At 35.6% G+C, this 15,632-nt stretch overlaps 1 protein-coding gene across 1 annotated transcript in view; it reads right to left on the bottom strand.

The window, feature by feature from the left end:
* Positions 1-15,632, bottom strand: part of ADGRV1 (adhesion G protein-coupled receptor V1) — a 559,991-nt gene that overhangs the window by 468,742 nt on the left and 75,617 nt on the right. Inside the window, exons 19-22 of the mRNA XM_042956013.1 lie at positions 15,145-15,362; positions 13,776-14,519; positions 11,117-11,490; positions 1,389-1,565 (exon numbers count right to left, since the gene is read on the bottom strand). Of these exons, the coding sequence (XP_042811947.1) occupies positions 1,389-1,565; positions 11,117-11,490; positions 13,776-14,519; positions 15,145-15,362 (1,513 nt within the window). The remainder of the gene's footprint in view (positions 1-1,388; positions 1,566-11,116; positions 11,491-13,775; positions 14,520-15,144; positions 15,363-15,632) is intronic.

Here is a 15,632-nt window from a genome sequence, read left to right as displayed (position 1 = left end):
ACAATGGTTTCTGGTTATATTTTCACTTCATAGTTGGTAAATTTCCCAAGGAAAATCTGGGGGATCAACTCTGTTTTCCAAGTAGAAACATAAATAAGTGACTAAATGCCACCATTATTACTTGAGTAAAAAAAAAAAGAATACTTTAAATCCAGAAAAGTAGTGAAAAAGACAACATCAGATTAAAATACAGTTCTTTAAATAGCATTGTTAGCCTTATGAAAACTTGCTTAGTTTTCATAATTTTCCTCACTTTACCAAAGAATCAGCAAAATATTTACCATGGATCTATCTGCAGCCTGTTATTGGAGAACTTTTGTTATAAACAATTTAATCTCCTTCTTCCCCAAATTATAGAGATTTGACCATTCTTTAGTGTTAACTCTTTAAATCTTAAGCATATTTTAAGTCTTCCCTCAATTTTATCTTTTCCAACCAATTAACTCCTAAATCCCTTAGATATTTCCTCAAAGATTATATTTGCAAGCCTTAAGTTATTTTACTATGTATCACTAATGACATATAAGCTACTTACATTTTTAATGAAAAATTATACTGATGTGAATATTCTAACATGGTAGACTAGAAGAATGTTTTAAAAAATTCTGATAGAGGGGGTGCTTGGTGGCTCAGTCAGTTGGGCATCCAACTTCGGCTCAGGTCACGATCTCACAGCTCGTGAGTTCGAGCCCAGCGTCGGGCTCTGTGCTGACAGCTCAGAGCCTGGAGCCTGTTTCAGATTCTGTGTCTCCTTCTCTCTCTGCCCCTGACCCGCTTGTGCTCTACCTCTCTCTCTCAAAAATACATAAACATTAAAAAAAAATTTTTAATTCTGGTAGAGGACACAGTCTCACCTCGATGTCACTTACAAGAAGTGCCATTTATTTCTGGAGCACCTATTCAGAAATGAGACGATAGTTCATGGAAAGTTTTGATAAAACTTGAGATCACTTGTACTTTCAAAACAAAGAAAAACTACCTCATTTTTTCCATGTTTAAAAACAAAGTGAGATTATAGTTATAAGAATTCCTCATTGGCTGATTAGAAGAGTACCATTAAGATCGCTGCAGTTTCCCATTGTATCAGTAGTAATAACAACAACAACAACAACAAAAAACCCACAATGACAAACCTTCAAGTTATACCATTTTTATTATACAGGAATTAAAGAAGATATAAAACTATAAAACTATAATAATACTGTAATCATTCAAAACCTTTAGTTTTTATTTTGCATAAATAAATTAAAAAAACATTTTAGACCATGATATTTACCTAATTACCTGAATACTTTACATCGCTTAAACAGCAAGAAGTTGCAAATAAGTTACAGAACAAACAGGAAAAGCTTTCCAGGAGACTTTCAAGGAAACAAGGTAGGGTTTACCTCAGATCTCTGCCAAGGAAGGAACGTGATAGTTCCACTGGCATTAGCAAAATCATCAACAAGGTAATTAATGCCTTCAGATTCGATCTGTGAGATGGTATAAAAAACATGCACATAATCCAGAGCTCCTCTGGTTCGTTCCACCACACATGAAATGGTGGATCCCTCCTCTGCAATCTGAAATTGAGCATAAATTATTTATAAAAACATACCGATTTAAGTCAGTGATAAAATTATAATGCTTTCATGTAATTACCATAAACTTAATTCTGTAACTTTCTAACACTCTGAGGAAGCTTCTCCATTCCTCCAGACATAGTTATGACTGCTAAGAAATACTCAAAACCATGCATTTTTGTCTCACACTTTTAGAGATTTTATAAAAATACAAAAATGCAAAATATGAAAATTACAACAATTATAATCAGTTAACTGTACATGTAATTCATTCATTGATACTTCATATATGCCAGCCACTTTTCTGCATGCTATGGTACAAAACATCTATTAAAAAAAATTTATCCGACAGTCTCGGATAAATCTAAAAAGGAAGACAAACTCAAAGTTTTAGAAGTTGAACACGGACAAGCCAAATGGGGAATAGAAGTGTGGGGTAGAGGGTAGAAAATGACATGAGGGAGAACATTCTAGGCATGGACATAAAAAGTAATAGAGTGGATTTTATGAAATCATTCTGAGGACGGCACAAAGTGACAAGTGGCGAGAGCCTTGAGAAACGTCTGGTGGGAAGACAAATGTCAGGTCAAGGAGGGCATTTTCTATTATGCTCAATATTTTTTGATAGTCATATATACATATGTATACATATATACATGTATACACATGTCTGTATGTATTTTTCATATGGAAAATATTTTTATCTAAACACTTAAGATAAATGCTTAAAAATTACATGAAGTTAGATCTTTTAGAATAAAGTCTTGATGCTCTTAAATTCTCAGTCTTTTAATTCAATTTTATTTTTATGTTAGCAAGCATATATACAATTCATAGAAAAAAGAACCAAAACTAAAGGAATAGAACTCAAAATACAAGTTCTAATTTAGATGATGTCACTCTTTTTCATGTCAATCATGATCACCTCTGTCAGCATAAGATAGAGTCATTTTGGTGCCAACACTGGGGCTGGAAAGAAAAGATTTAAAATGTATTCACAAAAAGGCAATAGTCAACATAGTTATCAATGAGTGTGGAAGCACCAAGAAATCCTGAGTTTCACCAACCATCAATACCTCTGCTTCAAAGGGTAACAGCAACCCTAGTGCCTCATAGTAAATAAGACTAAGCATTTCTGGGACAATACTATAATTCTTTTATTTGCCTGCAGGCCCCCTGGAATGAGAAGCCCAAAACTACAGGTGATTGTTCAGCAGAGCCTCCAGTGCAACTCCTGGTGGACAGCCCCTCACCCAGACAGAGCCAGAACTTATAATCCAACAGAACCTAAAGCATGAGAATGAGAAACACAAATTCTAGCAATTGGTGACTGGGAGTGATGGAGACAGGGCCACTCTTACTTTCTACCTCTTGTCTCCTGAGCCCATGTAGCCTAGGTACTGTGGACACTGACCAGTTATCAGCCACTGGATACATACTAGATCACCCCCACCCTACAAGATGTGGTCCTTGATATGGCACCTTAGCTGAGTCTTTATCAGGCCATCCCACTATTGTAGTAAGCCAGCTGATTCAGGTGATGTGGTTTATAGTAAGGGCAGGGAATCCTAGGACTGTGTGCCCACTGTTACACCTCCTTCACATAAAACAAGTCCCTCTGAGGCAGGCTTCCCAGTGGACACAGCAGGCATTTTTTCAGCCTTCAGATGATGGTCTGGTAGATCTACTAAGAACATAAACTCATTAGGTAAGTATTAATTCCAATAATAATTCCAATATAATAATAATATAACTCCAACATTAATTCCAATATAATAATAATAATAACAATAATAACAACAACAATAACTCATTAGCTAAGGTAAGTATTAATTCCAGTAATTACTCACTCTGGAGTAAAACAGCCAGATTGGGATCAAGCTACCACTAAAGAGCTTATTGGAAAGCAACTACCTTTGGTCTTTGCTGCTTGCTATTTGGGCATTCAGCAGCGAGAGTTTCTAGATCCATCTTGTTAAGAGGGAGCTCATAATGGGGTGGCTCAGTTGGTTAAGCATCTACTCTTGATTTCAGCTCAAGTCATGATCTCATGGTTCGTGGGATTGGGTCCTGGTTCATTGGATCGAGTCCTGGTTGGTGGGATCGGGCCCCACACCAGGCTCTGAACTGACAGCATGGAGCCTGCTTGGGATTGTCTGTCTCTCTCTCTCAAAATAAATAAATAAACTCAAAAAAAAATAAGAGGGAGCTCATGCTGTCTGGCACATGCATAGCCTCGATTCCTGCCATCACTCTGTTAATGGCACTGTGCTGGCAGTGAAGAGTCTAGTTGACATCCAGTGGATGCCTCATCCTAATTTCCCAGTTGTTGAGAGTCTTTTGGGAAATGTCCCCTTACACTTAGTGCCCATATCCTTCTATCTATTAACATGACTCTTCCCCAAATTTTCTTGTCTCTAGTCTTGATGAATTTAAGTCCCTGCCAGACCACTATGTCATTAGCACTGCTCAAACATGTACTTCATAACTTCAGACCATTTCTCCCTCCACATAAAATGACTAGCTAAGTGGGCTGGCTGTTTACTGCTCTGTCCTCATCCTTCAGAGCCACTCCTGAATGGAGCAACAGAGTGGTGGTAGCCCACTTTCAGCAAGCACCAATACATCAAGACACGTCAGGCTTGTGTAAAGCAGGCTTGATCTTTCCACCTCCAACAGTTAGTTACAGGCTTTACAGTAAAGGTCAAAGAGTTGACTGTTAAATATGCTCAGTTTGAAATGTCTACTACATATCCAAGAGATGTGTCAAGTGAGCAGCTAGAAAAATGAGTCTGGAATTTTGGGGAGAGGCCAGGGTTGACATTATAAATTTGGGAGGCATCAACATATAAATGGTATTTAAGGCCACATACAAATGGTATATACATATAACATTATATAAATGCTACTTAAAGACTGGAAGAGATGACAAGAGAAGTAACTATAGATGTAAAGAAAAGGATCAAGTATGGTCAGTTATGCTATAACACTGGTTTTGAAATCATAAAACTATTCCAATGCAACTGACCTATCAGAGAGCATAATGTGAATAATCCATAATCTGTTATGTGGACTTCACATTTGCTTATGTGATTTCATCTATAAGAAACATGGTGAACACAGAAAACTGCGCTGACCTGAAACAAGTCATGTGGAAACACACAAACACCCCTGAAACATCAGCTGCCTCAGTGCAACACGTGTGTTGCTAGCCACACTTAACTGCATCTAATGTGGCAACTTTCCCTTGGATGTCAGATAACCCTCCTCTCACTTCACAAGAATACACAACCTGCAACTGTGTACTGCTTGCTTCTTCAAGCAAACAAGGGTTTTTCCCTAGGTATACACCATATTTCTTGTAGTATATGAGTATTTCACATTTATTGTGTGAAACTTTTTTTATTGATTCCCTATCTTTCTTTTTACATGCCACTGACCAAGTTTTTGAGTAGTGTTCTCCTAACCCATCATTTCCTTAAGTTCTGTGTTTTCCTCATCCAGTTTGGCATACTGCAGTGATTTTTAGGAGCCCATCTACCACATGATGGAAGAACTGACTGCTCTGAAGGTGGGGCGCTCCAATCCTGAGGCTGGAGAGAAGGGGAAACAGAAGAGACACCCAAGTGCTCAATACACATCTAATTTAATTCCCACCTGCCACCTAGACATTTACATCAGCATTTTCATCACAGCCACTGGTACATAAATGTGTGATGAAAAGAGGATATGGCTTTAAGGTCAAACATTCCTAAGCCCCTTCACGCTACCATTTATCAAACATCTCAGTCTCAGTGATTTCTTCTGAAAATGAGTATCATAATGTCTAATGGAGCTGGGTGATTAAACAAATGTCTTAGAAGGTACCTACAGGAATATATTAAGTACTGAAAATTTTTTATATTTTTTCTCCTTAACAAACATACAGATACATACACAATTCCAAAAAAAAATGCTACATTCCCATTTTATCAAGAAATATATATGCTTACGTATTGAAAAAAGTAAATCCCTACACATTTTGATTCCTATCACAATGGGAACACATTTGCCCCAAATTTTAACCAGAATGAACACTCTGAATAAGCTAAATTAATAAGCCATTAATCCCAACATATGAATATTCAAATTTTCCCTTTTTAGCAGGAGACAAAAATGAAATGGATCCAAAGATGCACTCGGGACTCTGACATATTTCCTTACAACTACTTACTTACTAAGTCAATGAGCATTACCAGGCAGCACCCAGGACTAAGAAAGGAGCTTTTTACTTGTAGGAATCACACAGGGAAAAGCTATTTAACCATGCTTTCATTTGGTAAAGCCCTAATCAAAATCTACCAGCTACTACTACTATTTTCAGGGTTTTTTTTTAAAGAAAAGGCTATCCATATTAACAATTTATTCAATAAAGTAAACTATAAATCTCCAATTAGGGAAGAAGCTTCAAATGTCAAAGGTCCATAAAAAAATCACCTCGGATGCTTGGTAAAAATCCATTTTTCATACTTATGAATTTACAGACAAATGACACAATGTCTGAGATTTGCTTTAAAAATGACTTCAGCCCAAAACAAGGAGATGAAATTGACCAAAGTCTGATAAATGTTGACGCTTAGGTGGTGGGTCACTGGGTTCATTATTCTGTCTCCTCTTATTTTTATGTATGTATGAAATTTTCCATTTAAAAAGATTTTTTAAGTTCAGGGTTTTGATTCCCATCTCATCTCCCTGCCAGAGATTCTGATTCAGAAATGGAGTCCTCAATCAGGAATGGTGCCCAGGAATACGCATTAGACATTTCTTATTAAGGTCATCGTGCGCAATCCCTGGGAAATACTGAACCAGATGAAGGAATTATTAATACCAGAAAATAATGAAGATATGAGAATAAACAGTTAAAATAGTTTTTCTATTACAATATTCAACTAACTGACTTTGGAATCAGGATACGAGCAAACGTTTAGGCCAGTATACGAGAAGCATAACATCAAGAAGTAATCATCAAAAACCACCATCACTCAGTTTTTCACAATAAACAGCAGTAGCCACTACTATTTCCTCTTTTGAATCAGAAATGTGCTCAATCTTCAGAACTACAGAAGAGTAATTATAAAGGTTAACAACCAGAAAAGTTTTTGAAACATATTTTTCCAGAAAAAAATAATGCACTGAGCCATAATTTGGCTTTCTGTACTGGAGTAGAAGATTAAAGCTAACACCTAATAATTACACATCCAATTAATTTTTTATTTTGTTTCACGCTTGGGTGAAGATCTATGATATCAGATTATATCAATATCACTTATATCTAAAGGAATCTACTCACATAACATATGGCAGGCACTTAAAAAGAAACACAGTCCAAGTTAAATAATATTCTCAGTTTTACAAAGATCCTCTCAAAATATCTCTAAATCTATTCTTAGGCTGAGTTCATAAATATAAAATTTAATCCAAGTATTAGTTATAAAAATAAAATAATGAGACTAGGAAGTACTATGAATCATTATGAAAAGTAATCTCATTACTTTATAATTATCTGATATACAAGACTGTAGGACATACAAAAATAGTGCCAAAATAAGGTGCAGAGAAAGTAACATTAAAGAATACACAGAATACCAAAATACGGGTGGAAAACATGAGAATGTGGTTGCTATGCTACAGATCCAACAAAACTCAGTCATCTGTTCAGTATAGACACCACCTGGAATACAGAGAACTACTTGGCATGGCCCCATCAGGGCTCTCCACTACATACAGGTTTATTCATTCTTTCAATTACAATTTATTAAGCACCTGCTACTAAGTACAAACAAGATGGCGTACCAGGCTAGGCGGTAACAAATCACAAAATAATTATTATCTCTTTCAATATGCCAAGTATAGACTATGTCATGTTCTACATTTTTTCATTATTTAAGATGTGATTATACTTTCATTTTAACCTTCATATTATTTTATTTCATATGAATCTATGAAAATGTAAAAGCATAACATAACTCATAGAGAAGTCTTTAAAGATCGCTATTGCCTTCAACATTTTTGAAGGGATAAGAAAAAAATTAACTTTTCAATGTCACCACAATAACACAATAGAGAAGAATCTACGGAAGTGACAGTGGTTTTTATTTCTAAAAATGAAGCAAATAGCCATAAAATTTAAACCCTGCAGACAATTCCAAGCATAGAATAAACCAGGGGTTCTCACATAATTTTGTTTCATTAATTCCTGAACACTCATAAAAATTTTTAAGAACCCCAAGGAGCTTTTAGCTTATGCTAGTGAAATCTGCTGATATTTACCATTTTACAAATTAAAATTGAAAAGAATTTAAATATTGATATAGCAACTCATTTTAAAATAGCAATAATAAACTCATTACGTGCTAACATAAGCAACATATTTTATGTGAAACAACTGTATTTTCCAAAACAAATTAGTGACAGAGGGGCATTGTTTAAATTTTTGTAAATCTCTTTTAATGTCTAGCTTAATGGAAGACAGCTAGACTCTCATATCTCCTTCTGCAATCAATTTCTCTGTTGCTACTTGTTATTTTGGTTGAAATATATGAAAATAGCCATCCTCACACAGATATGTAACTGGGAAAGGAGGAGGATTTAAACAGTCTTGGCAGATAGTTACGGATATTCCTCCTCCACATTATACCAATTTGACAAGTGGTAGTTTCTTAGAGTTGAGCTGCAAATGTAAAATCGTACTCTAATACATTAGAACCCGTTGATCTACCTGCACTTTGAATTACAACTTCAGCAAGCAATCAATTAGTATTACTGATGATGATAAAAATACTTCATATTACTCCTTAGGAGAAATATGAAAAGATGAAAAAAAGATGAAAAGATGAAAGAATTCTATACTTACAGTCTTAATAATTTCAGAAACGCAAATTCTATAATATTCCTGAGATTCCAATGTTCTTTTAGACTCAACACTTCCCTTTACTGTCTAAATTTTACTCTTTCCAATATAGATATATTCTATTTCTCTCTCCTTTGGGCTTGGAGAATGTTTTCTTTTTCTTTCCAGAAGTTCTAATAGTATAGGTGTTGCGGCCTACATTGCGAAGTTCTCTCTTCTCCAATTAAAGACTTGACTGGTCCTGTTCAAATTTTGAGATTTCTATGAACAGGCAAAGCTATATAACTAAGTGGGGGCAAACCCACACCAATGCAATCTATCAGTGGGACTTGTAAGACAAGCCAGCATTGAAAACTCCAGCACTGAAAACTCACTATCATAGCCCACAAAGCCAGAAAAACAATCAAAAACTATTCCTCACTTGGGGCAGATTTTTAACATTTATGTATTTTTTTTCCAGTTTGGTTGTTTATGCAGCTAACTGAACCTAAACGTGTTTGTTGTTTGAAGTATATGCCTTTTTAGGTCTTAATTACTAGAACACATTCGTAAATTCAACAAAGATGTATTAAGTACCTACTATATTCCATTCTAGGTGTTGGGAGATACAATAATGAACAATAATACCTTATTACACTCAGGGTTCTTTCATCCGTATGGTGGAAAGGGCTAGCCAATAAATATATGAACTTATAAATAACAAAGGGAATTTAAGAGTGTAATAAATACTATAGAAAAATTAAAACTAGGTGAAGGGATGGAGAAAAACTGGTTGGGAGAAGGGGGGGGGGGCTCCTTTAAATAAGAAAGTCTTCACTGAGAAAAGGTCTTAAAACTGAGATTTGACTGATTCTGAAGATCTAGAATGGGAGTGTTCCAAATAGAGAGGCTACAAAGCCCTGATGCCCAGAGACTGTAATTGAAACAGGCAAGTGTGACTGAAACATACTGATCAAAGAGGAGTCTGACCAACATACTGACCAAGAAGCTAGAGCCATAGGCAGGTGCTGAGTCATAAAAGGAATTAAAGTGAAGCTGATTTTACACGGTACCCTAATGGTTCTCACGGTCTGATGGAAGCCACCTGTCTTTTTAAAAATAGAGATGATAATATTAAAAACACAGGGGGAAAGACAAAGGTTAGAAGTCACAAGACAGATTCAAATTTCAGTTCTTCCCACTGTATCTTAGAAGAAAAAAAAGTAAAACTCATATTTATTTAGTGTTGGTAACTGCCAAGCCTAGAACCAGGTATTTGATCCTGTCTTATTTAATTCAAGTTAGGTTATTTTTTTCAGGTCCTCTAACCCTCAGTTCTTAACCTTATTGGGTGGTGAGAATAATAATTAGTATTTGTTGCCACTGTATTATGGATTGTCAGAAAGGCATATCAAAAACTTAACATGTAAAATTCTTTAATGATTGAATATCTATTTAAAACTATTATCATTATAGGGACGCCGGGGTGGCTCAGTCCATTAAGCATCTGACTTCGGCTCAGATCATATCTCACAGTTCACAAGTTCGAGCCCTATGTAGGGCTCTGCACTGACAGCTCAGAGCCTGGAGACTGCTTCAGATTCCGTCTCTCCCTCTCTCTTTGCCCCTTCCCCACTCATGCTCTCTCTCTCTCTCTCTCTCCCAAAAATAAACATTTAAAAAAACATTTTTAAGTATTATCATTATACATAAACACAATTCTTTTTAAATTACAGATGTGTATGACATTTCTCCTCCTTAGTCTAAGATATTCTGGTATTTCTGGTATAGAAAAAGCCCACTATTTGAAGATCTCTTATGATTATCACCAAACTAAAGAGCTGAGAAGGGCAGTAAGACACTCCTCTGAGAGCTAGGCTCCCCAATTTGAGCTAAATCGGGCCTATGACCAGGAGACTGCTTTTCACCTGGTATTAATTCATGGTTTTCTTAATTGCTTCAATTTACAAAAAAGCCCTTCTAAATCTACAAGCATCAACTCGCAAAGGAAAAGACTCTTGTTACTTGGCATCCTTTTACGGGCATGGAGCTGTTGTTGTCACAGTCAACACCTGTGAAGTGGTGTCATGAGATCTCACATTACCGAACAGGAAACCAAGATGATTAGAGATCTTTGAAAACCTGGAAAGAACTGATAAGGACAGTAAAACAGCCTAATGAATTAAAGCTGGCCAAGAAGGGTGATAAGGAAGGCATTACACCCAACATGGAAGAATGTTGTAACTACTCACACATACATTTCACATGTGGAAAAAAAACCTCAAAAAATCATATTTTAATAAAGTTTCAATTACTATTATTCATAGAAGCTTTCAATATGTATTATTTCATTTACCTATGTAGTATCCAAAGAGTAGACAAAGTACATTACATGTGGAGTATTCTGGGCCTTCTGTGAAATACATTAACTTTACAGATAATTGCTCAAGTTTCATTTGTTAATTTGTTATTACTTCTATCAGCTGATAAAGCTTCTAATTCAAACTGTGAACTTATAAAAGCAAGGACCTTATACGTTACTTTTGCAACCACTTGTTCTAGCATACTTCTGGGCTTAGAGTAGATACTTAAGCACATTTACCAAATGAAAGAAAGGCTACCCCCAAACAAATCTACCTACAGTGAACTTTTAACTCCAAAATCCCCCAAGCGCACTACTTACCTCTGGGATACAAGTTCCTGTGAAACCAAACAAGCCATTGGCATTGTCACTTTTCTGTATTATTAATCTTGCTGTAGTATTCTCTTCAGAAATGCGAGCTCCTCCATATACAGAGACTAGTTTAAGAATGAATAATTCCTCTCCCTCCTCTTCATTATCATCTCTTGCAGAAATAATGAATGATTTGTTAGTTTCTCCTTGTCGGAACTCCAGATATCCAGAAACAGGATGTAAATCACTCTTGGCTGGCATAGCATGAAGTTCATAAATTTCTTCAACAGTCAGTTTCCGCTCATAGGACCTCACATCCTGCATCAAACCTGTAAATCTGTCATTGCCATTCATTCCTGCCCCAATCCTCAGCATTCCAGGCCCTGCAATTAGAAATGGGTTTAAACACGACAATATCCACTACTATCCTGTACCAAATTACAAAGTGTGATTCAGAAAGTGGAACAATTTTGTTAAGAGGTTTTATTAGATAAATAAAATACATAAAGCAAATATAATCAAATGAAAGCTCTTTTCTGATATGAAAACAGAATCTAATTGCTGGGATGTAAGATATGTTACACTAAAGGATATCTTGTACATGTGTGTGTATATATGTGTGTGTATGTGTTTATGTATATGTGAGTGTATACTTATATAGATTTTTCTTCCAGAAAATTTTAAAATCTCCTTGCACATCTAAGAATGGAACAATTCAATTCAGTCACAATTTTTTTAACTGTTTCTATTACTGTTGTTTGAGCAAATCAAGGCTTAATCTGTTAGAAATGCATCTTGAGTCAAATAAAGCTGTGAGAATTCAACAGAAGTTTTCACAGACCAAATAATTTTACACCAATAATTAATGCAAAGGATATACAAAAAAAAAAAAAAGTATTCCTCCCCAGGAACAATATCATATGCAAGTCTTACAGATTTTTTCATGAAAATAACAACATGAAGCTCCAATTATATTACTATGTATCAATAATCATGACTATTTCTTTAAAGCTCTCCCTTTTCGAAAATTCACTAGTTCTTATTTCTTTACTTATTCCCTCTCCAATAACTCAACTAGGATATTTATATAAGATGACAGCTTGGCAGTACTTTGGGAAAAAAGTACAAGTAATACTGTTTATAAAAATCATCAACCAAGGCAGAACCCAGGTAGTTGTTTTAGGGCAGTCACAAGTATCCTGCAATTATTACCTCAATCGCCCCTGCAGCAGTTCTGGACTAACTATATAGTAAAGAGAGTGAAATATCTATGACAGGCAAAGATATGATGAACACTAGAAACAATACTGGGCAAAAGAAGCCAGGCACTCAAGTATCCACACTGCTCAATTGATTTACATAAAATAAAAAAATAGGAGAAGCTACTCTCATGCTCTCAGAAATGGCAACAGTAGGTGGGCAGGGTGGTGAGTCAGTGATTGCAGAAGGGCTAGAGGGGTTCTGGAATGCTATTTCTTGATCTAGTTAGTTACATGGGTGCTGAAATTAATGAATTTAAAGTTTTAAAACTTCATCTATCTGTACACCATATGGAACATATACTTTTATGTATCTTAAAATACCTAACATATACTATAGTTCATTAATATATTTTAAATATATAAATACTTTGAAATTTTGTTTCCAAATTACAAATTACAGAAACAATCTAAGTTCCTTGCAGTACGCTAAACAGAGAAAAGAAACACCAGCTCTTGATCTCCCCAATCCTTCCCACTCTCATTCTACCACCATGCCATCACCAGATGAATCAGTGGTAACAGACATATGCATATATTCACACAATCAAAAGGGGATTGATTTAATGCTACAGAATGCTGTAAGCATAATCCTTGGAGGTGAAATCAGTAGCGTGTGCATGTTGTTTCTTTTGGGCATTTTTTTTCTACTAGAAAAAAAACACAACCAGATACCCAATGCAAGGAGGTTCAGAAGGAAAATAGTCTAATAAGCTACAACCATATAAGCTGTGCTCTACTTCCCTACTAATTAAAAAATAATCACATCCTAGGATGGAGGGGCTGGGAAAGAATTGGTGATTATAATGGAAATAACCAGTATTTCTCAAAGAAACAATACATAATGCAGATTGAAGACCACAAAGCCTATTTCTTCAAAGCTCTCCACAGAATTCACCAATTTACCTACTAAGACTATAAACTTCTGTAATTGCAGGGCATTTTAGAGTAATTTTTCTCTTTCAACTCCTCCTTAACCTTACACCCAACACCCTTCACCTCCAGCAATTCACCAAGCAGCAGTTCCCCAAATTCAATAGGCTGTTTCATGTTTCTATACCTCTGCTCTTTTTTCTACCTGGAATCATCATGCCCCATCCCTCCTACTGCCTATGGGGAGATAAATATTCTGCCTTCATAATTTTTCTTTCATCCCACAATATCGAGGTGATCTGTTTATACATACACATCTCTCTCCCAGAGCCTATTTTAAGTACGTCAAGGATAAAGACTTTCCCTGATTCGTTTCTGCAACACTCAGTACAGAATTTATGGTTTTGGTAGGCATAGCTTTATTACAGAAATTAAACCAATACACAAGCAGATTTTTAAATACCAGTTGGCCTTTGTAAGAAATCAAAATTTTTAAAAATTCAAAATTCAGTGTCCTAGTCAAAGATGACACTCACCATCAATAATGGCTTCTCCTTTCAGACTCTTGATTCCTCTGGGCATCGCATTTCCATCAAGGTAGAATTCAATTATACCATCATCCAGGACAATGAGAAGATGAAGCCAAACATTTTCTTCTAAATATTTCGTGACTGTTGTCTTGGCAATATATGTAGCATTGGAACCCAAAGTTTTGTAATGAAGAGAAAGTGTCACATGGGATTCGTTTGTTTGAATTTTTACCCCATAGTAGATGCTTCCATTACCATCATCCTTTGCTATAACAAATCCATTTGTATTGGCATCGGGGATTACCCAAGCTGAAAACGTAAAGTTGGCAATTGAGTTGTTCTTGGAAGGATGGTATTTTGGATGAACAGTTCCAAATGCACCCTCTACTCCACTGAAGTACAAAGCATCTGTTCCACTGTGGTGACGCCGCATGTGCGGCTGTAAATGCACAGTGCTGGGGAAAATTCCAACTAGCAAAAAATCTATCATTGGGGGCAAACCATCAGTGAACTCACTGGACAGTATTTCCCAGCCTACTCGTACATCACCAAACACACCCTGCTGCCTCAAAATGGTAAAATTGGTAATATAAGACATATCGTCTTCTGACAGGACATCTTCTGCAACTTCTCTCTCTAAGCACTCTGGATCCAAGATGAAAATTCCAAAGGGATCATCATTAAATGGAATCATTACTGTCACCTGGAGGTTGGTTCCTGCTAGTTGGCCCCCAGGACCTGGAGATCCACCTGTAATAAGATTGACTTATAATAAATAAGAAATCAGAATCTGAAGTACTTTCCAGTATGAGGTGAAGACAAAAGGAATTTGACTAGCAAACTTCTGGTTAAATAACATAGTCATTAATCAATGAACAACAATGTCACCATATGTTTTTTACCACATTTTCAGAGGTATTTTGGCTCAGAATAATTTCATTAATAACCAAAAAAGCATGAAAAGAGAATATTAACTAGAAAGTTTTAATTCCTGTGCTTAAAACCACAAGTAATGGGGAAACTGATTGTCTAAATTGTTTCAATGGCACAAGACCAAGGTTTAAGCTACCATGAATCTGTACTTCCTAACTTCCATTAATATTTTGTTGGAGATACTCTATTTAGTGAGGAAAAAAATCTATTTAAGTTTAAGAATGAATGTAAGTCTCCATCCATAAAACTTAGCCAAGCCAAGACCACAAAATGAATGTTAAAAATAATGCTTCTATCAAAAAGGGTATTTTTGACATTTAAAGTTGGACAATCAAGATACAGTTACTTTTTCATTAATTATATTTTTGGTACAGCTCTAATTACTTATGTATAAAACATCAAATTTCAGCAATAAAATAAAAAAGGTGGAAAAACACAGCACCTGAAATGTTTACAAGCTTTAAAATATAAAATTCATTGAATTCAGGAATTTTATCTGGAAAAGCATGGAGCATTATTGGTTTGGCTTCTTCACCATCCATAAAGTTAACAATCCCTGAAGTTTCATAGAACTCCTGTCCAGGCTGCAAAGCAGAATCATTCTCAAACAGCTGCCAAGCCACAGAAACATTGCCAAAGTGTCCGCGATGCCTCAAAATCCTACGTAACAAATTAAAGAAAATTAATTTTTATGAAAAATATATAAGTAGTGAATTTAACTCCAATGATAGCTTTCTGTGTTATCTCAGCAATAGACTTTTTCTATTTACCATCTTTAATATAAACCAGCCAGCTAATCCTTAGTGAGAACCCATGATTAATCTCACGGTAAGAGAATGAGGCAGAACTTTAAACAACAAAGAGAAGCCATCTTAAAAGTCATACTCTTCAAAGTACAAACTGAAGGGTAAATTCTAAACCCCATCGAAA

The sequence above is a fragment of the Panthera leo genome, chromosome A1 (assembly GCF_018350215.1).
Source record: "Panthera leo isolate Ple1 chromosome A1, P.leo_Ple1_pat1.1, whole genome shotgun sequence".
Taxonomy (NCBI): Eukaryota; Metazoa; Chordata; class Mammalia; order Carnivora; family Felidae; genus Panthera; species Panthera leo.
This window is presented reverse-complemented; position numbering and strand designations above follow the sequence as displayed.